The sequence below is a fragment of the Mastigoproctus giganteus genome, chromosome 12 (genome assembly GCF_048544385.1).
Source record: "Mastigoproctus giganteus isolate SK-2022 chromosome 12, ASM4854438v1, whole genome shotgun sequence".
In the NCBI taxonomy this organism is placed as follows: Eukaryota; Metazoa; Arthropoda; class Arachnida; order Uropygi; family Thelyphonidae; genus Mastigoproctus; species Mastigoproctus giganteus.
The window spans coordinates 34564426-34588639 of NC_143586.1; the positions used below are offsets into that span (position 1 = coordinate 34564426).

The window sequence follows — 24214 nt, forward strand, 5'->3', positions numbered from 1 at the left end:
TCAACTCCTGGGCACTTGCAAATGGCTTCAGGTTCTCGCCGGAGAAGACCGTTTGCGTACACTTTTGTCGTAAGCGTAATCTTCATCCTGAACCTGAATTAAGGCTCGGACAAAATGCTATTCCAGTAGCAGCGGACACAAAATTCTTGGGATTCGTATTTGATAAAAAGTTGACCTTTCTGGATCACATCCGTCAACTTCGCACAAAGTGCACACGCGGGCTTAATATTCTCCGCTCGCTCTCCTCTACATCTTGGGGAGCAGACCGATGCACCCTTCTTCAGCTTTACCGTGCACTTGTGCAATCCAAACTAGATTATGGGTCCCAGGTATATTCCTCAGCCAGAGACAGTGTCCTTCGATGGCTGGACCCCGTCCATCATCAGGCTCTACGTATTGCTACTGGAACATATCGCACATCTCCTGTCCAGAGCTTATACGTCAAAGCAAACGAACCACCGTTATCGCTTCGACGTAAGCAGTTGTCTTTAAAGTACGCTTTAAAACTGAAATCCCTGCCAGACCATCCTACGTGGCCATTCATTTTTGAGCCACGATGGGAAAATTTATGCAATACCCGTAAGACTGTCAATCGTCCTTTTGGTATTCGTCTCCAAGAGCTACTCAAAGAACTTAATATCAAGGTATACAAGGTTGCCCAAACATCCAAGCAACCCTTTCCACCCTGGCATGCTCATGTCCCGGCATGTGACTTGTCTCTTAGAAATTGGGGAAAGTCGGACACATCTGTCTACCTGCAGCTTCATTCAGCACACCGAACTGAATATTCCGACTTCGCGCCAGTCTATGCAGACGGTTCAAAGTCGGAATCATATGTGGGATCTGCTGCTGTCTTTACAGACAGCACTATATCAGAGCAGATTCCCTCTGAATGCAGCATATTTACTGCAGAGCTGCACGCTGTAGAGTTAGCCTTGGATCACATTAGTAAATGCCAATACCAACGGTTCATTTTATATTCCGACTCTCTTAGCATGTTACAGGCTTTAATATCTGTGAGATATAATCCTCATCCAGTTCTGTCTAGTATTCAGCAGAAGATTCACTTCCTCCATGGACGTGAATATAATATCCGCTTCTGCTGGATTCCCAGCCATATGGGATTACGGGAAATGATTTGGCTGACGCCACAGCCAAATCAGCAATTCCCAATAATAACCGCTGCCTGTCAGTCCCCTATATAGACTACAGGCAAATAATACACCAGAAGATACACTCCCAATGGCAGGATTCGTGGAATAGACAGACTGCAAATAAATTATATCATATAAAACCTGTAATTGAACTGTGGCAGTCTAGTCTGCGCAGGAATCGTAAGGAGGAAGTTGTTCTTGCCCAGACCCGCATAGGACACAGTCATTTAACTCATTCGTTTCTGCTGAGGGCTGATGACCCTCCTATGTGTGTCCTGTGGCGCAGTCTTAACGATCAGACACCTTTTAATTGACTGTCCAGATTTTAGCAGCACCTGTTTTACCGCTTTTAATCATCTGACTGAGCCTTATACACTCAGTCAGATTTTATCCGACAATGACAACGTGTCTGCTGTTTTTAGCTATTTTAAATCAATAAAAGTTTTTAATTGTATTTAAAATTTATGTTATTGTTATCTCTTTATTGGTTTATTTTTTATATATCTGGACACGGTGGCCTAACTACTTAGGTCACTGAATGTTTTAACTTTTTACATATGACTGGTATTTGGCGCATTATAGCCTCAGTTGCTGATGCGCCAATAAAACCCAAACCAAACAAACAAACAAACAAGCCAAGCGATTCTGTGATCAACTTTGCTCTGAATTAGTGCTCTTTCTTGAAGTAGAAATCGTTTCCTTATTTAAAGCATTTATTAACACACAATTAAATCGTCAATAGTAAAGAAAGCAACTTTACTATATTAAGAAGGAAAGCAACCTTCTCTTTCCCTTTTATTTTTTGTTATATCTTAATTACTAACCTCCTAGTGCTTGGTCACAGGGTGGTACTGCTCCTGCCTCCACGTGGCGGGACTGGTAACCTGGAAGGAAAAAGCTCTCCCTTCCAGGGCGAAATGGAGCGAACTGACTCCAATACCCAGGAATCCACTGGGTCAAAGGACCCGAATAGAACTAATCCAAGATAAGAGAAATCTAGTTCTTTCGGAGACACCTCTAAGGCAATCAGAAAAGGCGATAGAAATGACTGTCTCCACAAAGAGATTAAAAACTGATGTTAAAGTTTTAATTTCTCCAACATATATTATTATACATTCAAATACTGAGAAAGTGGGAGGGCAATTGTCACTCTTTCTCATAGAAAAGACTCTTCAGAGTTATGTCGGCCCACCAAAACAAGTTAAAAGACTAAAATCAGGTGACATTTTGGTAGAAACGGCCAATGCTAAACACTCTGAAAAATTATTACAAATGACAACCTTTGCAGGAATACCAGTAATAGTATCCCCACACAATACATTAAATACCTCAAAAGGTGTCATTACGGAATGGGACCTTCTAAATATGCCCGAAGAGGAAATTCAAATGGAACTTCAGGAACAAGGAGTCATCAGTGTTAAAAGAATTACAATTAAAAAAGAAGGGATAATCATCTCCACCAGGAATCTGATACTCACTTTCAACACGCCTAAATCACCCAGATCAGTAAAAGCTGGATATCTACACTGCAATATAAGACCATATATCCTGAATCCTCTCTGTTGTTTCAACTGTCAAAAGTTTGGTCACTCACAGACAGTATGTAGAGGAAAATTAACATGTGCAAACTGTGGTTTGCAAGAACATGCCACTTCTACTTGCACAGCTGGAAACCATAAATGTGTAAATTGCAAAGGGGAACATACTGCATATTCAAGGGAGTGTGAAATTTGGAAGAAGGAAAAAATGATACAAAAATACAAAGCAGAAAATGGAGTTTCATATCAGGAACCTAAAAAGGAGATTACAATAAATATAGAAAACAAACCTTCTTATGTGCAGATTACCACAATCAAAAAGGCTCTGGAAATTAAATTACCCAATTCAAAATGTTGTGGCACACAAATGGATGTTACAATCCCCCCCCGAGGAGAATCCATCTCAGAATAGGTTCGTGAGTTTTACAAACCATCTCCATCACAAAAACAAGAAAAGATTATCAATTTTATCTTTCCCACCAGATAATTCAGAAAATGTAAGAAGCAAAGCAAACAAAGAAAAGATAGGTAGTACAGGAAAAAAGATTGCAGAACAAATGGACACAGATGCAAGAAACCAAGGAGAGGAACCAGTTCTCGAAATCTTCGCTGAAGAAGAAATGGATACGGGTAGACCATATTTTTCAAAGAAAGACAAAACCAAGGTAGACAAAGTTAAATCAGCCCCAAGGAAGCAATCCGAGGGAACATCTAACCCCAAATGACAGATACGATTATCCAACGGAACTGTCGAGGTTTTCGCTCAAACACTAATGATGTTATAGACCTCATCACCAGTACCACCCACTAAGTATCTGCCTACAAGAAACCCATTTAAAACCACAGGACAATAGTATAATCAAAAATTATACCACGTAACGAATGGAACAACGAGAGGAGGAGTTGCAATATTAGTTAACAGACATGTACCTTCCCAAACAATACCATTGAACACACCATTAGAAGCAGTTGCAGCCCATCTAGCAATAGGCTTCAATATTACCATAGCCTCAATATATCTACCCCTTAATCAAGAATTCTGATCTAAGGATTTTGAAGAGGTGAACACTCAACTACCACCTCCATTCTGCAGCTTAGGTGACCTAAATGGACATCACCCACTATATGGCGATCCCAAAATAGACCAGAAGGATAAGCAAATAGAAAAATTAGTTGTCGAGAACAACCTAATGATTTTAAATGACGGCACACACACACACACACACATTTTCCACCTTCCATCAAAAAGCAGTTCTGCAATAGACTTATCAATCTGTTCCCCAACACTGTTCCCTATGACTAAATGGAGTGTGCACGAAACTCCATTGAGCAGCGACCACTACCCCATTATTTTGAAAATCATGAAGAAAACGCCATGCCAAGCCAGTAGGCACCCCAGATGGAAAATATATGATGCAGATTGGGAAACATTCAGGTTACTAGCCAAGTTAGACTGCAACATTATTAAATGAGAATCGGTACAAACATCAGTAGCCTATGTTACTGATAGTATGCTTCAAGCTGCGAAAAAGACAATACCTCAAACATCTTCTAACATTAGAACATATCCAAAACCATGGTGGAACGAAGAGTGCTGGGAAGCTAAAAAAGAGAGAAATAGAGCCTGGAACATCTTTCACAAAAATTCAACAACAGACAATCTGATACATTTCAAGAGAGCCAGAGCTAAGGTCAGGAAAGAGCAAAAAAGCTGCTTGAATGAAATTTGCATCCACTATAACTATTTCCACACCAGCTACACTCATCTGGAAAAAGATCAGAAGGATGACAAACAATTCTCAGTTAAACCCCTTTCCATTGCTAAATTGGAGGGGACAGTCAGTTACAAATACCTTAGATATAGTCAATGTGCTTGGTGAAAATTTTTCGAATACATCTGCTAATTGTGCATACCCCACTGCTTTCAAAACATACAAGAAAGAGGCCGAAAAAATTAAACTAAACTTTTCTAGCGACCAGTGTGAACAATACAACTTGCTGCTCAACTAAAGCAGAACTAAAACAAACTCTGCTACAGGCGAAACACAGTGCAGTCGGTCCTTATGAAATCCATTATGCAATGATACAACAATTAGATGAACAGTCCCAATTAGCCCTGTTAGATCTATACAACAAAATATACCTTGAAAATTCTTTCCCAAACAAATGGCACCATGCAATAATACTAGCTCTCCCAAAACAGGGAAAAGATCTATCAGACCCACAGAACTATCGTCCCATAGCTTTGACTAGCCGCTTAGGCAAGATCTTAGAGAAAATGGTCAACAATAGACTAACATGGTATCTAGACAATAATGATCTTCTCAACTCAGAACAATTTGGCTTTAGAAAAAAATTGCTGTACTTTGGATGTACGTATACAACTGGAAAATCAAGTAAGAAATGCTTTTCTCAGGAAACAACACCAAGTCATGGTTAATTTTGATATCCAAAAGGCATATGATACCACGTGGCAATATGGTAAACTTAAAAGGTTACATCAACTTGGACTTAGAGGACATTTACCCTCTACGTATACAATTTCCTTAACAATCGGACCTTCCAAGTTCGAATGAACAATACACTTTCCAATATATTTTATCAAGAAGAAAGGGTCCCTCAAGGATCTGTACTTAGTGCTACACTTTTTGCAGTCCACTTCAGCACAATAATAGAACAAATCCCAAACAATATCTTTAAAACTGTTTATGCTGATGATTTCAGCATTTCTTATCAAACACAGCATATGAAGACAATAGAACGGCAATTGCAAGTAGCCATTAACAGAGTCATAAAATGGACGGAAAGAAATGGATATAGAATATCGGTACAAAAGACTGTATTTATACATTTCTGTGGAAAAAGGAATCTCCATCCTGACCCAGAACTCAGGCTGAAAGAACAGATCATCCCAGTTAAAAATAGTGTCCATTTCTTAGGATTAGTTTTTGACAAAAAACCGGCTTTCCTAGCGCATATCAGTCACATAAGAGTCTGCTGTTTGAAGAAAATGAACATCTTGAAGGTCCTATCCGCTATATCCTGGGGAGCAGACAGGACAATCCTACTACGTTTATATCGCCTTCTCATTCGGTCTAAGCTAGACTATGGTGCCCCAGTCTATGACTCAGCAAGACCTAGTGCCCTGAGATGGCTCAACCCGGTACATCACTGCGCACTCCTTGGAGCTTTCCGCACCTCATCCATGCAGAGCCTGTACACCGAAGCTCAAGAACCTCCTCTGCAAATCAGAAGACAAAATCAATTACTCTCTTATGCAGCTAAAATAAAATCCTTACCAGACCACCCTTTACAGAAAACTCTTTTTGCTTCTGAATGGGAACAACATTATCAGCAACAACAAAGAATCAATAAACCTGCGAATGTGAGATTAAAAAACCTTCTTCTCAGTAGAGAGCTTAACCTGGATAACATAATTCCGCTGATGAAGCAGTCTACTCCACCATGGATAATCAGACAACCTTTATGCGACTTCTCCTTCCACATTTGGAGCAAACAAACCCTTTCTTATATAAACCATCAACAGCTGCATGCTGCTTATAAGGCACAATTTTCAGATTATTGCTTTCTATATACAAATGGATCCAAAACTGATTCTCATGTGGGAGCAGCAGTTTACTTTTCTGACATCACATTGGCCCAAAACCTCCCAAAAGACTAGCATTTATACTGCAGAACTGCAAGCCATTATGTTAGCACTAAACGAAATCGACCATTCAAGTTTTCAAAACAGCATAATTTTTTACTGACTCCCGTAGTTCCATGATGGCAATACAAAATATCAGTTCTAACAAACATCCACTACAACAGCAGATTCAATACAGAATATCAAAACTTGAACAACGTTGTAACATTAGATTTTGCTGGATCTCAAGTCATGTCGGAATACATGGTAATGAGCAAGCAGATAGAGCTGCCAAAGAAGCCAACAACAATATTTCTGCATCAGAATATATCCCTTTCTCAGACTACAAACACGTTATTGATTACAGTGGGATACATCACTGGCAGCAGCAATGGCAAGTACTTACCACTAACAAATTGCATCAGATTAAAAGATTACTCCAACCATGGAAATCCGGCATTCAGAAAAATAGATGCGATGAAGTGATACTTGCTAGGTTAAGGATAGGACACACGTATTTCAGTCACTTATCTTTTGCGAGGAGAGGATCCCCCCCCCCCATGCCCTATCTGTCACACAAACAACAAACAGTAGAACATGTACTGGTTGCTTGTCCAGCTTTTGCAGATGAGCACCGAAACTCCTTCAAAGAGCTAAACAAACATCACTCCCTCACTCTCAAAACCATACTGGAAGATAGAAAAAATATAGCAGATGTTTTTCAGTTCCTCAAGAAAATAAATTAACTATAATCAAATATAAAACTAAATATTATCTCTAAAGCAAGCTATAGTCATTCTCTGTTACTCTTGGAAATTATTAGCAGCAATATACGAATTAGAACAAAACCGTTATATAAAATCTTACAGGCACATCTTAGTCGCAGTAGCTCTTGTGCCAAGAATTCTTAAATCAAATCAAATCAAAACCTTACAGTTAAATATACATATCATCATATATCATTTTCTTTAATTAATATATATACAAGTGTACGCTCGTATATAGCTATATACATTATATTTATTTAGTCGCTCCTCTTATACCAGCTGGTGTCAAAGTTTGTGAGAGAGAGAGTGAGATTGCCATCTTTTCCCACCACTAGCAACAGTTCTGACCTGTCTCCAGGCCACTCTCCTCTCAACCAGGCTATTATTGATGTTATCTTTCCATTTCAGTCATGGCCTACTCTTTGGTTGCACTCCAGAGGGTTTGTCTTCCTGGCCCAAATGTGAATTTTCATCCATTCTGATGACATGGCCACACCACCGAAGTTGGTCTTCTTGGATCTGCATTTGAATTGAAATTACATTCAATGCAGCCCATATAGTTTGATTGCAGACTCTGTCTCGTCTTGTCTTCTGTTCCACTTTATGAAGGTACTTCATCTTGGCAGCCTACAGTCAGTTCTGGTACTCAGAGGAGAGGGTCCAAGACTCACAGCTGTATGTCAAGGTTGGTACATAGGTGGCAAGTGAGCAAGAGGACCAAGTTACACAGCTAACTTAATCCTCTTGCTCACCTCCTCTCACCTCTTGCTCATCTCCCTCGGTTTATGCATAGTACAGGTGTTCTGAGGCTGTAGTCCTTGCATTTATCTCATTTATTTGGTCATCCTCGATGATAATAGATCTTAAATACTTGAAGTGCCAAACTTGCTCATCTTGTTTACATCTGCTTTTCCCATCTAAGGTGATCATGTTTTTCCCATCTAAGGTCCCCTCGACGTGGGCACCTGCACGTGGTGAGGGGACCTCCCAGTGACGCTGCTGGATTTCCAGACTAGCATCACTGGGATCCAACGCCCACAGCCCAGGTTCCAGGCTTACATCAATGGAATCCGGCGTGTTTGCCGTGCGCTGCGACCCGTGGAAATTCGGAAAGGGGGATCCTGGTGGTTGAGGGGCCCAGCTTCAATACACCACTTTGGCCCCTGCTTTGACAAGACGGGTGGTCCTGGAAGGCCCGGCTAGGATCAATCGGCTAGTAGGCTCGCCTGCGAGGGTCAACCGTGTCAATGCCATGCCCCTACCCTCATGGCCCGAGGGACAGGATTCAGGCTGGCGGCGGTGCGGGTATAGTGTCTGGGTAGCCCTGGCGTCCCACTCCCGAGCGCATTTATTGCATGCCGGGTAGTGGGTGTCCCTTTGGGCTCTGTGGTGGGTGGGGAGCCGGGGCACTGAACAAATAAAAAAAAACTCCATGAATCCTGATAAACTCATTTCTTCAGGGGCCCCAACCCGGTCCCTATCTGCAAACATAGACGAAGACCCAGATAGTATTATTAGTACAAAGAGGCAGCGAACAGAAGTAACATCAGGGCCTGTACCAAGGTTCCTAATTATGCACTCAACCGGTGAAAAACCGATTGGTAAAATGTCTCCCTTTTTCATTCAAAAAGGGTTAGATGGGTTAGCAGGTTCCCCCAAATCAGTTAAGAGGCTCCGTTCTGGAGACCTCTTAATTGAAACTAAAAATGACAGGCAATCCGAACATCTACTCCGAACAACATCAATCGGAGGAATACCTATAACAGTGACACCACACAGAACACTCAATTCATCGAGAGGTGTCATTTCGGAGTGGGACCTTCTCGACGTTACCGAGGAGGAAATCTGCTCCGAATTAAAACCCCAGGGAGTTATTGCCGTCAAGAGAATTACTGCGCGAAGGGATGGAAAAATTGTGAAAACCAGGAGCGTTATCCTGACGTTTAACTCTCCTAAACCTCCTGACGAGATTAAAGCTGGATACATCAACTGTTCAGTGCGTCCATACGTTCCGAACCCTTTACGGTGTTTTAAATGCCAGAAGTATGGACATTCTCAATTGGCCTGCTGTGGAGTCCTTGCATGCGCTCGATGCAGTGCAAAGGACCACGAAACAACAGCATGTTCAGCCGCAAAACCCACCTGTATTAACTGTGAGGGCGAACACCCGGCCTACTCACGAGCATGCCAGAGGTGGAAAGAAGAAAAGGAAATTCAACGGCTGAAGGCAGAGCTAAATATATCATACCAGGAGGCAAGGAAATCGGTCAAACCCCTGAATATCAACAAACCTACCTACGCCCAGAAGGTAGCAGGGAGATGTTCCGTCGGAACTCAGACGGACATGACCATTCCGCCAAAAGAGTCTTTCACTCCCATCGCGCGTTATCTCTTAAGTTCTCAAAAACCTGCACAAAAGGACCAATCAGCTGCCACTCCTATATCGGTACCTCCTAATGCTCCACAAGTAACAAAGATAATTATGAAAGAAAAGAATAAGAAAGGGGAAGTCCCCCCCCCTAGTACCCAAGAAAAGATGGATGTCGAGCAGAAGGAGGTACCCGAAGATTCAGTCTTGGAACTCTTTGCGGAGGAGGAAATGGACACGGGACAGCGTCCATTCTTCCCCAAAAAAGACAAATCCAAGACTGATAAAAGTAAGCCCTCAGTGCCTCGGAAGCCGCCTGATGGACCCACCAAGCCAAAATAATGGCTAAATTCCTACAATGGAATTGTCGTGGATTCCGGCGAAATATCGATGACATCAGGCCCTCCTGCAAAAGCACGAGCCAGTTTGCTTTTGCTTGCAGGAGACATATCTAAAGGCAAATGACGATCCCACGATGCATAACACCACAATTTTTCGTAAGGATAGAATTGCGGATGGCTCTGTACATGGGGGAGTGGCTATCCTTGTGGGTAACCAGACCCCAGTGCAGCCCTTACTAATTACAACTAGCATAGAGGCTGTTGCAATTCGCCTTACGGTGGGATTTTTATTAACTGTGTGCTCTATCTATTTGCCACCTGGGACTGACATCTCCCGGGCAGACCTTGATGATCTTCTAACGCAGTTGCCTCCCCCTTTCTTACTTCTCGGGGATATGAATGGACATAACACCCTGTGGGGTAGTGCTAACATCAACGGAAGGGGACGAGTCATAGAGCGTATGCTCAATGACCTTTCCCTTCTAAATACTGGAACAAACACCTTCTTCCACATGCCTACCCGTACTTTTTCTGCCATTGATCTCTCTATCTGCTCCCTTCACTCACTTGGGAAGTGGAGGAGAATCCATACGGAAGTGATCACTTCCCTGTGATAACCTTGTTACAGTGGGAGACCATGTCTTCCCTTCAGGTTACCACGGTGGAAGTTTGATCAGGCTGACTGGACTGCCTTCCAACATCAGGCAAATTTTGATCTTGGCACAGTCAGTCAAGAGCCTATCAATGATGCAGTTAAGTACATCACAGAAAATATTGTCCAAGCAGCTGCGAATACAGTTCCAAAAACATCTGCCCGGTTTCCACCATTTCCCAAACCTTGGTGGAATTCACAATGCACAGCAGCAAAAAAGGCTCAAAACAAAGCGTGGGGGATATTCCGCCGAAATCCTACCACGACCAACCTTATAGCCTTTAAACGTGCACGAGCCAAAGCATGCTACATCCGTCGTCAGAGTCAAAAAGAATCGTGGATCCATTTTACATCATCTATTAACCAGTCTACCAACTCTAAGGTAGTCTGGGATAAAATCCGGAAAATGAAGGGAAAATATACATCCCACCCTTCTTCAATCCTAGATTATAATGGATGCGCTATTGCAGATCCAACTGCAATAGCCAATGCTCTTGGGGAAACATTCACTAACATCTCCGCAACATCCTCGTACTCCCCAGAGTTCCTGATCCTGAAATATAAAATCGAAAAACAGGCACTTAACTTTAAATCTAAGAGTATTTATCCCTACAACGGGGATTTCACTATTCAAGAACTGGAAAGAGCCCTCGCTCTTTCCAAAGCAAGTGCCGTTGGACCAAATGGCATCCATTATGAAATGATTAAAAATCTTTCACCAAAATCTATGGATTGTCTGCTCCTTCTGTATAACAGAATCTTTACTGAAGGCCAGTTTCCGGATTCCTGGTGAAAGGCAATCGTTCTTGCCTTCCCTAAGCCAGGAAAGGATCCAAAAGTCACCACCAACTATCGTCCTATTGCTCTGACTAGCTGTCTGTGCAAAATCCTGGAGAGAATGGTTAATTCTTGTTTAATATGGTATCTAGAATCAAATGACCTTCTCTCCAACATCCAGTGCGGCTTCCGAAGGAACTGGTCCACTTTGGACCATCTTATTAGATTGGAAGCATCCATCCGGGATGCTTTCCTAAAACGCGAACACTTGGTGTCGGTGTTCTTTGACATGGAGAAAGCGTATGACACAACTTGGAGATTTGGCATCTTAAAAGATCTGCATAGCCTTGGCCTTAGGGGGCAACTCCCCATTTTTATTAAAAACTTTTTAGCCAATCGAACTTTCCAAGTACGTGTGGGATCCTCACTCTCTCGTCCCTTCAGCCAAGAGGAGGGAGTACCACAAGGATCAGTATTAAGTGTCACGCTTTTTGCCATCAAAGTCAATTCCATCACAGAACAACTTCCTCCAACTGTAAACTGTGCCCTCTATGTTGATGACTTTAGCATATTTTGTCAGTCATGCAACATGAGGGTTATTGAAAGACAAATGCAGAAAGCCATTGATCCCCTTAATTCCTGGGCACTTGCTGATGGCTTCAGGTTCTTGCCGGAGAAGACCGTTTGCGTACACTTTTGTCGCAAGCGTAATCTTCATCCTGAACCTGAATTAAGGCTCGGACAAAATGTTATTCCAGTAGTGTCAGACACAAAATTCTTGGGACTTGTGTTTGATAAAAAGTTGACCTTTCTCGAACATATTCGTCAACTTCGTACAAAATGCACGAGGGGACTCAATATCGTCCGCTCTGTCTCCTCAACGCGTTGGGGAGTAGATCGATGCACCCCTACTACGGCTTTACCGTGCACTTGTACGACCCAAATTAGACTACGGGTCCCAGGTATACTCTTCAGCTAGAGATAGTGTCCTCCGATGGCTGGACCCTGTCCACCATCAGGCTATCCGTATCGCTACTGGAGCTTTTTGAACATCTCCTGTCCAGAGCTTATACGTCGAAGCAAACGAACCATCGTTATCCCTTCGACGTAAGCAGTTGTCTTTAAACTATGCTTTAAAGTTGAAATCCCTGCCAGACCATCCTACGTGGGCGTCCGTTTTTGAGCCACGTTGGGAAAACTTGTACAATGCCCGTCAGACTGCCAACCGACCTTTTGGTATTCGTGTCCAAGAGCTAATCAGAGAGTTGAACATCATGGTAGACAAGGTGGCACAAACACCAAAAGAAACTCCTCCACCCTAGCATGCTCATCCCCCACCGTGCGACTTTTCCCTTAAGAAATGGGTAAAGTCTGAGACCTCATCATCTGTCTACCAGCAGCTCTACTCTGCACACCAAGCTGAGTACTCAGACTTCCTGCCCATTTACACAGACGGCTCGAAGTCTGAATCGTGCGTAGGATCTGCTGCTGTCTTTCCGGACACTATAATATCTCAGCAGATTCCTCCCGAATCCAGCATATACACTGCAGAGCTGTATGCTATAGAGCTAGCCTTGGATCACATTCGAACTTGTCAATTCCAAAGGTCAATAATATATTCCGATTCTTTGAGTGTATTACAGGCTTTATTATCTATGAGACATAATTCTCATCCAGTTCTTTGTCGGGTTCAGCAGAAGAGACATTCTCTTCATGAATGCAAGTTTGATATCCGCTTCTGCTGGATTCCTAGCCACATTGGGATAAAGGGAAATGATTTGGCTGACGCTGCAGCCAAATCAGCAACACCCACTCATAATCGTTGCCTGTCAGTCCCCTATACAGACTACAGGCAAATAATACGCAAAAAGATATATTCCCAATGGCAAGAACTATGGCACAGACAGAGAACAAATAAATTATATCAAATAAAGCCTGTAATACAAACTTGGCAGTCTAGTCTGCGCAGGAATCGGAGCGAGGAAGTTGTTCTTGCTCGACTCCGCATAGGTCACAGTCATCTGACACATTCTTTTCTGCTGACGGCGGATGACCCTCATATGTGCGAGTCTTGCGACACCGTTTTAACTCTAAAGCATATTTTAATAGATTGCGTTCATTTTATCCATGTTCGCAGTATACATTTTACCGCTTTTACTCATCCGACTGAGCCTTATACACTCAGTCGGATTTTATCAGACAACGACCACGTGTCGGCAGTTTTTAAATTTTTAAAAGCTATTAATATATACCCACATATATAAATAACAATTTGACGAGGTAACCTTTTTAAAGGTTACCAGAATTTATCTTTATTGTTATTTTAATCGTTTCTTGGCGCAGTATAACCTTAGTTGTTTTTGCGCCAATAAACCCAAAATCAATCAATCAAACCCATCTAAGGTGATCAGATGGCATACAGGTTTGGTGGAAATTACCATAGACTTGGTCTTGCCAGAGCTAATGACCATTCCTCTTTTTGCCATAGCTTCCTGCCACACATTCAGGTTATGTTGAAGATTTTCCTGTGATTTGGCTGTCAAAGCCACATCATCGGCGAAAGCAAACTGTGAGATGGAGACAGGCTTCATCATCCATTTTCCCAACCAGAAAGGTCTGGTATGTTCTTTGATGATGTCATCCATGATTATGATGAAGAAATACAGAGAGAAAATATTCCCATGCCTGGAGGAGGTTGGCTATAATTATTTCTTTCTAAGGGTTTAATTAAAAAAAAATTAGATGAAGAAATGAATTTAGGAATTACGATATACGCAGACATGAAGTTCTCTGTGCAGTACAGACGGGCAGGAAATGGGGTGCACGGTGTCCTAAATGATTTTTCAAACATTTGCATTTTTGAGATGGGGGGGTCACAATCTCACTATAAGGCATTATAAGCCTGCACTTGGAATAGTATGTTTGTGGAGGGAGACCATACTTACAAAAGGACATTAAGCTACTTGAAGTGGTCCAGTGATGGACACTGGGTGAGATTGACAAAAGGGCATCTGCATGAGGAACGAGTTCAAAAATGTGGGCTACTGAGCTTTTTTTTCCACTGTTTTAAAGTGAAAATAAAGTGATTCCAGAACTAGGGGCATATAAACTCAAATTATGGAGGGGGGAGAGTTTGGTTTAGACTGGATTGTAGGAGGTTTTATTTTAGCCAGAAAGTTGTTAATTATCAAAATAATATCTATGTTTATATACAAATTGTCTAGACATCAGGTGGGTGCTGCCATATCTTTTCTGTTTGTTCTAAAGATGTCAGTAAGAAAATAGCTTTGAAATTTGGAAGAGAAGCTTTCACCTGTCATCATCAGTTGTCATATTTCGGCTTGCAGAAGCCGAAATTGAATAAATTTTCTGGAATTCTGATTGACAAGTTTATGAAATATAATGAAGTGATACATAAATAGATGTAGAGGATATTACTGTATAAAAAAAGTAACAAAGGGTTTTATTTTTTGACATTTTTTTTTTTTTATTTTTTTTTTAAATTTGAGTTGCTTTTTGATAGTAATTTCACTCAATGTTTGGCAATCAAGTCAAAATGAGAAAAATTAATATTTAAAAGAATTTGTGTACTAAGTGTTCATTTTCCAAAACTCTAAAATACTGCCATCAAATTATGAAAATTGTGCTAATTGTAAAAATTATTGTATGTGTTTCATCAATTTTAAGTTCATTTTGGTGATTTTCAACTAAAAAAATTTTTTTGTGCTAGTTTTTAGTACTTCTCAGTACCATGATAAAGAAATACATTAAGTAAAATGTTTTTCAGTATGTGAACTTAACAGAAGCTTCTTCTATCACACACTGAAATTGATAGAAGCAAAAGGAAACTTACTTGAAATATAACATATCTCAAATGATGCTTGGCATTTTAACAGTTCTTCATAGCAATGCTGGGTGCAAGATATTCAGCCAAGGTTAAAAAAAAATAATAAATAAAAAATACTTCTATTGAGATCTCTTTCTGGTGAAACTTTGGTGGAAAGGCTCTTTCTAGCCTAGTCTAGATAGTGGTGCCATTGTTATTAAAAAAAAAAGAAAGAAAAAATGCCTCACCATTTCTGAAGAAGGCCATTTCTGCAACGTATCTTTATTGAGGGAATCATAATCAGGTGGTGGTGCCTAATAGGCAATCCAGACTAGGAAATTTATGCTAGAAAATCCACAGACAAAAAAAATCTTAGATAAGCTAATGTTTGAAAGTATATTGTTAGTGGTAAGCAATCCTCTGGCTGTATGTTAATTTAAAAGATGTATGTTATCAGTGAAATTTAAATTCAAGTTCAGAATCTGTATTTTTAAAGTATATAACACATTACTTCAAAGACAAGTATAAATGGATTTAGGCTTGTTTTTGAAGTAATGTCATCTGAATTTTTCTTTCAGAGTGGATGTGCATTATATTTATTTTACTTTTAAATTTGTGGTTTCTATTCTAATTATTACATTGTTATTCTAGTTCTTTGCAGATGCTGATGATGTTGATACATGGATGTTGGATGCTCTTCGTTTAGTATCTAGTGAAGATGTAGGAAGAGATGAGGCAAATGTGCAATCACTTCTCAAGAAACACAAAGTAAAATGATTATTTTAGAAATTTTCATTAACTGCTTAAAAGTAATTGTCGTAATTTCCACTTAGCATTTTTTCTCTTTATTTCATATATTTAACCCTTTCCTTGCTACAAACAAGATTATCTTACCATATATTTTCATCTTTTATGTGCTCTGTACAGGATACATTTTTTAACTGCACACCTGCAATAAAACTAGGAACTAGAAAGAGCTAAAGAACGATTTCATGCTTTAACCCCATGTATTTAAATAAAAACTATTTTATAGATATAAAAAGTGAAATTGCTTGCAGTTACTGGCCTTAATGACCAGGCTTAGTTTAATAAGCAAGGCATTTTCATGCTAAACTTGAGACAGGTTATCAAAACCATACTAGGAAAGTTCACATTACTAAAAATTCTAGTTATACATGAAGTAAGGAAGAACTCCAAACCACCCTTAACTACCCTGGTCTGGTACAGGAAGTGACAAATTTCTATATGGAATGTTACCTGTTGTAACCTGCTACCTAAACAAAGGGCCATATACTAGTTGTCATTCTGACTACAGACATTTATTTCAAAATGTGAGATAATATTCTTATTGTTATTAATATTACTATTAAAGCATTTATCAAGTCAAAAGAATCAGACAGTGTACCATGTTTGCTTATTACAGACTACCTTATAACACTGTATTTCAGACAGAATAAAAACTTGATTCAATTAATCTGTTACTGATAAATTGTCATAATAATTGTTGAATATACAAATGTTAAAAGAAATGTAAATATACAAAGGGTACTAGGAAAGTTTTGCAATACAGCTTTGTTTATTTAATTTTTTCAAAGTAATTTCCTCTACATTCAATACACCTCTCCATCCTCCGAAACCAATCTTTAAACCAGTTCTGCCAAGTTTCACTAGGGAGTAAAGCACACTCGTTGTCCCAAGCCCGTAGAAGGTCCTCATCACTGGAAAACCGCCTCCCTTTTAGCTTCATTTTCACATGCGGGAACAGTGCAAAGTCGCAGGGAGCAAGGTCTGGACTGTAGGGAGGGTGCTCGAGAAGTTTCAGTCCTGTCGTGGTCAAATATTCGGTGCAGGCTTTGGCGCGGTGAGCTGCAGCATTATCGTGATGGAGGTACCAGGTGTCCATTCTTGACTTTGGCCGCAGGTTCTTCATAGATCCAATGACTTTAGGCAGGCATTGTTCAGTATACCACTTTGCTGTGACTGTCTTCTGCGTGTCCAAAACGACACGTTCCACAATTCCACTCGATTTGAAAAATACAGCTATCATTTTCTTCTTTACAGATCTGGATTTTCTGACAATTACGGGTGTGTCGTCATCATCAAAGACCCAAACTTTGTTTTGAGCCTTGGTCAGCAGATCGTAATAGTACAGCCAAGTCTCGTCACCTGTCACGATGTTGTTCACATACCGAGATTGTCCCTTATCAAACTTTTTTAACATCTCTCGGCACCAAGTCACACATCGTGTCATCTGCTCTTCAGTCAGTTCATGCGGCACCCAGAGAGAACAAAGTTTCTTCACGTGCAAATGATCTTGCAGAATCGAATGAATTGCTAGTGCATTTAGGCCCAAAGTATCCTCTATCTGTTGGTAGGTCACTCGCCTGTTTTTGTCAAGCATTTTCCTCACAGCAGTAACGATTTCCTCCGTAACTGACGTTCGTGGCCTTCCCGGCCTCTCAGAATCCTCCAGAGTGAAATTTCCCCTTTGGAATTCTCTATACCACCTGAATATCGTTATACGATGTGGACAATCATCATCTAGTGCAAGAGTCATTTCTTCTAAGCACTGGTCTATGGTTAAACCACGCATGAAATTATACTGCAAAACTGTCCTTATCTCATTTCGTGACCACGATGCCATCGCAAGCACTTTACACTCTCACTACTAATGAATAACTGAGCCCATCGACTTGGCACGGCGGCTACTATGCACGTATGAACATGTCTCAACATGCAGCAACAAGCAGCTTCCTGTGATTCATTGTTGCGTCATATTGCAAAACTTTCCTAGTACACTTTGTATGTGAATGTTAAAAATTCAAGTGGAAGCAGTAGCTATAAGATATTGGGAATAATAGATGAAATGCTAGATTACTGCAGATTGGTTTCAAGTTTTTGGAAGAAACATAAACTTACAAGGAGATCTAGAGATGGGAATTTTATGGATGATTTAAAAACGTACTTGGGGAAAAAAAAGCCTTTTTCTATCAGCTGGTGATAGTAGTAGCAGTAGGGTTTCACAGGATCAAAGCATTGATTCTAGTTATAATTCTTATTTTGGTTTGTATTTCTTCACAGAATATTTTAGATAGTAGTAGTACTGTATTATGTAATTTAACTAGGAAGACCAAATGAACAGATATTTGAACACAGCGTTTCACAAACTGAGGTCCTTATACCAGTTCCAGAGGGTCCGTGAAACGTTCAGAAGGGATATCAAGTAATATGTTTACACTCATGGGTCCACAAACTTTTTATTTTTTGATGGGATCCATAGATCTCAGTAGTTTGGGAGCCACTGTTCTAACCATCTTTTTAAAACATCCTGGGTTTAACTGTTACCAACTCCAGGTAAAGAAACTAAAGAAAGCTTGCATATCAAACAAGGCAATACAACAAACAACTGACTGAGTTAATTAAAGAAACAAAAACCATACATAATAAACCAAACTCTAATTAAAAAGGGGGGGGGGAATGAAACTGTAGATAAACCAAACATTACCTAAATAAACTATAGAATTTAACTACTTAATTTTCTGGATGTAACTCATAAAAAGACTTCATTTAAAAATGCTTAAGGAAAGATAGTGACATTAATGAAAGTCTGTTGGTAGTGCTAAATTTGAAATACAAAACTGTTTGGTCATTGAGTTACTATTAATTGCAGGTTTACTTTTATGAGAAAGCATTCTGAGATTCCTGTTTTATTCTCAATAGACTGCCAAATAATCTGACATTGGATCCAGATAGCAAACCAGCTTTTAATTCAAAGTTTGTAGCCAGTAACTTACAGATAGCTTAACACCTGCACAACATTACCTAAAACAATCAGCCAAAATTAATAGAAGTGGATGATCTCTGTAAACTACATTTTCTTCAAAATACTCAGAACTCATGCAAGTATTTCGCATGGATACTGTGTATTCACAAAGTGCTGTGGAAAAGATTAACAGTAATAAATCTGTTAGCAGTCATATATAACAAAATATTCTCACCTCAATCATAACAAGTTATAACCTGTTATGATTTTCTTTGATTTCGTGGCTTATGTTGATATTAACCTACACTTTTTTTATGTGAAGATAATAAAGCACTCAACTTGGTTTAATTATTTATTTCTTATTTGGAAATATGTACATAATGGAGCCAAACATTTTTCAGTATTTTCTTAGAACTTCTTCAGTGACAGTTGTCTTTGCGATATCACCATCACAGAAGATCACATAGGTCACAAAAGCTTGTTATACTAAACACACAGCATTCCAGATGTTACATTTCCCAGAAAACTTTTCCAAAGGATAAGTTGGCTCCTGCTGAACAGATATATAATTAATTTTGATATCATAATATTAGAGTTCCTATTTCACGTTGAGCACTGGTAGCTCATTGGCTAAACAGTGTTCCATAAACAATGTAAAAACTTTTACTGTATCACCACTCCCCCCCCCCCCCTATCAATTTAACAGAGATCTTGGTTAATAGAGGTTCGGATTATCAAGGGCAGGCCAGTGTATTTTCTCAAGTGTAAAAGCTTACATTTTCCAGCATTATAACACAGCTACTACTTTTCTGATTACCTCTAAAGCTTATCAAGCCATCCTAATGATGTGCTGTTTGGCACTGTCATTAACACACTCCTGATCTTGACATCATGCCCTATGTTAACACGGTAAATGGCATTTAAATAAATCCCGAAACAAAAGCAATTCTGCCACTGAACTTATAAAGAGAACTCGCTTTTAACAGTGGTACTTAAGCATAACTAGCAATCACACCACTCTGCCTCTTTTATGTCAGCCTAGTCACCATGAGATGATAGATGCCTCTCCATAGGTCACAAGAAGTTGTGAAAATGTCAGCTTATATCACAAGAACAAGTTCTTGTAACCTAGATGATCTTTTATGATGATGATATTGTAAAGTGGTAAGAAAATACTGAAGAAGTGGTAAGAAAATGTCACAAAATTTTTGACTCCATTATGTACATATTTCCAAATTGGCAATAAACGTAATTAAACTAACCTAGTTTGAGTGCTTTATTATCTTACTAATAAGAGTAAGTTGATAATAACATAAGCTGTGGTGAAATCAAAGAAAATCATGATTTTTCAAGTATATATGTTGTGTATAACCTGCTTTTAATATTTCCCTTATGTGCTGCCATGTCTTGTCTTTTTGGTGTTTCCAATTCTAAATACAATTTTAGGAGATGGCAGCAGAGAAATAGCCTTGAAAATTGAACAAGATAATCACTCTCATCAGCAATTCCTGCCACAAAATAAAATAATCATTAACCACTGAGCTGTGGAAATCTGAATGACTCATGCATGTGCACATATTAATAAAATCAACCGTGGAATGCAAAAATGATTAGAAAAGCTTTATATAATCAAACCAGACCAAATATAGTTCTATAGCGCTCTTAAAATGGCCATCTCTCTCTCTGGGTTTTTTAATGCCTTTGGGTTTAATAATGCCATATTCTGGCTCCAACTTTTGTTGTGATTTCCTTGGGATGTAAAATCATAGACAAAAAGTAATATTTCTGTGTACTTGAAGTTCTGTTTAGTTTATTCTTTGAATTAAAATTTCCATTCCATTCATGGCAGATAGTAATATTGTATGTTTTTATGTCAACTAGACTTTATGTAGACTTTACAAAACTGAACTTAGAACATATGAAATGACCTTAAAACTTTGAAACTGTAAGCTTTAGAATTTATGAAACTATTTAATACTTGTATCATGTACCACAACATTGTAAACCAGGGGCGAGCAGTATTTCCCATTATTAGTGCTATTTTAAAAATAAACAAGATTACTGGATCAATCTATCACAGTTTTTTCAGAAAACTGTGATAGGTTGATCACAGTTTCCATTTTTTTAAAAAAAATTGCTTGGTGCAGAATTACCAATTTCTTTCTTATAAAACACACTAGGTAAGTAGTTTACTTAAAAATTTGAAGTAAACTTAAAAACTCAGTCAGGCAAATGAGATTTCAGTCACTGGAGTTTTTTTTTATAAAATTTTATTTTTATTTCTGTGCGCCTCATTTGACTATTTGTTGATCCCTGCTTTGAACTGTGGCATTGATAAATCTTAAATTGGAAACTATAAATCTATATAAATAAATAGTTATCATAAATGTCATCACCAAGTGACTTTTTTTAAAGTAACATATTTAAATTATTTTTTTAATTGGAAAGTAATCTAAAAACTGTTTTCTGTGAAAAACTCAGGATTGATTTTACTACTTCACCCACCCAAATGACCGCCAGGTCAGAGATTTTGAAAAGGTGCCAACCCTAGGCTATGTTAAGGGGGGGGGGTCGCAGAGAAGCAGTGGTGTTATCCATTCTTCATTTAGAACAATGCCATCGATCATCACCCCTTTTTCATGAGCTGAAATTCTCTCCTTATGCAAAGTTTGTGACATTGCTAACAATATTAAATATATTTTGGTACCTTTGAAAATTCGACCAAACCTTCTTTTACACTTGGATGTCTTTCATTATAAGATAACAGTGATGAATGTTTTTAAAAGCAATTATCTTTTTTGACTCTTTTTAATAAAATCAACCAAAGTATTCAGCTATCACTTTCTAAACTACATTTTTTGCATTTACAAAATTAGATATGTATACATGAGGGTAAATGAATCCCAAATCATTTGTTCTATCTATAGATCACAGAATATGACCAAATTGCTGCTTTGCAATTAAAATACTATCAAACACTTATCTGTGCTGTAGTTTTAAATTGGCAGTAGTATGCATGGTCCATCTCTGAAATAATGTGATTTGAAAATGTGAATGAAAATTTGTTTTTAAATCAGGTTTTCTTTATGAGATTACTACTCTGCTTCAAGACCTTCCTTAGGTTATTTCACAAATTTTATAACTTTTCATAATTATAACTTACTGATTGCAGATGTTTGATATGTTTAGATTTGTTGGTAAATACGTTCTTATATATACATATATGTGAATTCATTTTTTAATTTGTTTTGTTATGTTATTAGGATGTGACAGATGAATTAAAGAACTATGCCAATACCATTGATTCTTTACACCAGCAGGCATCAAGTCTTGGTGAAATGGTAAAGAGCCTTTTTGCTTATATAGCTATTTATTTGTGGGAATAAGAATGCTATTCCAATATTGATATAAATTTTTATATGGAAGTTGTTGAAATTTTCATTGTTATAAATATTTCAGGTGATGTTAGTAATAGTATTTGCCATATAGTTGCAAGGAAGCTACAGGCTTTTGCTGCACTGGCCAAAAAAAAAAAAATAATAATAAAATAAAAATAAATAAATATATAAGAAAATGCAAATTATGTGCTTGCTTCCTTCACATAGGGTGCCTCTGTAGCCAGGTGGGAAGGAGCTGCAGTGTGTAGCACACACTTCTTGATTAGACCGGGGTTTGAGCCCGTCACCACCAAATACGGAGGATGCGGAAAGGTCAGGGAATGACCACTGCATATCCCGGAGCAATTATGGCCTTAGTTGCTAATGCTCCTAAAAACCAAATAACAAACAAACATCCTTCACATAGATAACCATCCAGTGGGCCTTTGAATTTATTCAAACTGTTCGCTCACCTGCCTTTTGAAGGCAACTTGTTTCAGCAATGACTCGCTGACTAAAAAAAAACTTCCTACAATCTAGTCTAAACCTCTTCCCCTTTAATATGAATTTATGGCCCATTCTAGAATTCTTTATAAAAGTGAAAATTCCACCTTCATTCATTATACTAATCCCTCTCAAAGCCTTATAAACCTCAATTAGGTCACCTCTCAGATGCCTAGTTGCCAAGTTCTGTACGCCCCACAATTTGGAGTCTTTCCTCGTATGATTGCCCTTTTGCCAATCTCACCATGCAAATTGATCATCTCTGGATCCTTTCAGGAAGCTCAGTCTTTTTTCAGATGAAGTCTCCATACTTTAACATAGTATTCAAAATGTGGTCTTACAATTGCCTTATACAGTGAGATTATGATCATCCTATCTCTACAGGATAATGTTCAAAATATCATCGATAAGACACTTTGGACTTTCCTGGTTCTCTGTTACACTGCTCAGAAAATTTCCTATCTGCCCGTATCATAACTCCCAGATCCCTTCTTCCTCTACTGTTTTTAATTCAACCCCACCAAGAGTATATTGGTGGGGTTGAATTAAATATTTATTTTGGGGTTGCTAATTCTGAAGTGTAAGGCCTTCCATTTTGCTGTAATAGAACATAGTTGCCACTTTTCTGACAATTTTTGAAATCTGTTCAAGTTATCCTGAAGTAGCACTGCTTGGCACCAATCATTAAGGCTTACCAATCTTTAGGTCTTCTGCAAATTTTGACATCATGCTTTCTGTCTCTTCATCAATGGTGTTTTTTGGGGGCCTCACTCCTGATGTTACACCAATCTAAAGAATATCTATTAAACACAACCCATTGCCTTCTGCCTGCAGCCACCCAGCTGTATAAACTGGAACACCTTATATAGTAACCTCTCATGAGGGACTGAGTCAGATTCTTTGCTAAAATACAAATAAACTATGTTGAAATTGTTCCCTACATCGATCTCATGAGTAACTGTGCCAAAATAGTCTATAAATTAGTTAAACATGATTTTCCCTTAACAAAACAGTGTTGTGTGTGTTCCTCAGAATGCCATATCTATCTAAATGTTCCTGGATTGCATTCTTAATCATTTACTTTAAAGATTTTCCCTACCACCGAAGTCAGACTAACTGGTCTGTAGTTACCGACTTCACTCTTAGAACCGCTTTATGTATTGGCAAGTTGGCACTTCTCCAGTCCAAAGGAATCTCTCCTAAGTCTAAAGATGCCTGCAGAATTAATCACAGTGGTTCAATACACTCCCCGGCAGCATCCCTCAAAATTACTGTGTATATGGCATCAATTCTGGGGGCCTTAACTTGCCTTTATGTGCAAACGTTTTTCTAATAAACAGTCATCTTAAATTTCAGAATCACTAATTTAATATGACTCAGCCTCACTTGCACAGCCTCTTCTCAGCATGAAGGGTCTTTTTTCAGTAAAAACAATGCAAAACTACCTGTGCATTCACAATATCAGCTGGGCTGTCTAAGACTTTTCCACACCCAGTGCGCA

At 39.0% G+C, this 24214-nt stretch overlaps 1 protein-coding gene across 1 annotated transcript in view; it reads left to right on the plus strand.

The window, feature by feature from the left end:
- Positions 1-24214, plus strand: part of LOC150076876 (spectrin beta chain-like) — an 800006-nt gene that overhangs the window by 260038 nt on the left and 515754 nt on the right. Inside the window, exons 15-16 of the mRNA XM_090386889.1 lie at positions 15721-15837; positions 22096-22173. Coding sequence (XP_090243015.1) covers positions 15721-15837; positions 22096-22173 — 195 coding nt within the window. The remainder of the gene's footprint in view (positions 1-15720; positions 15838-22095; positions 22174-24214) is intronic.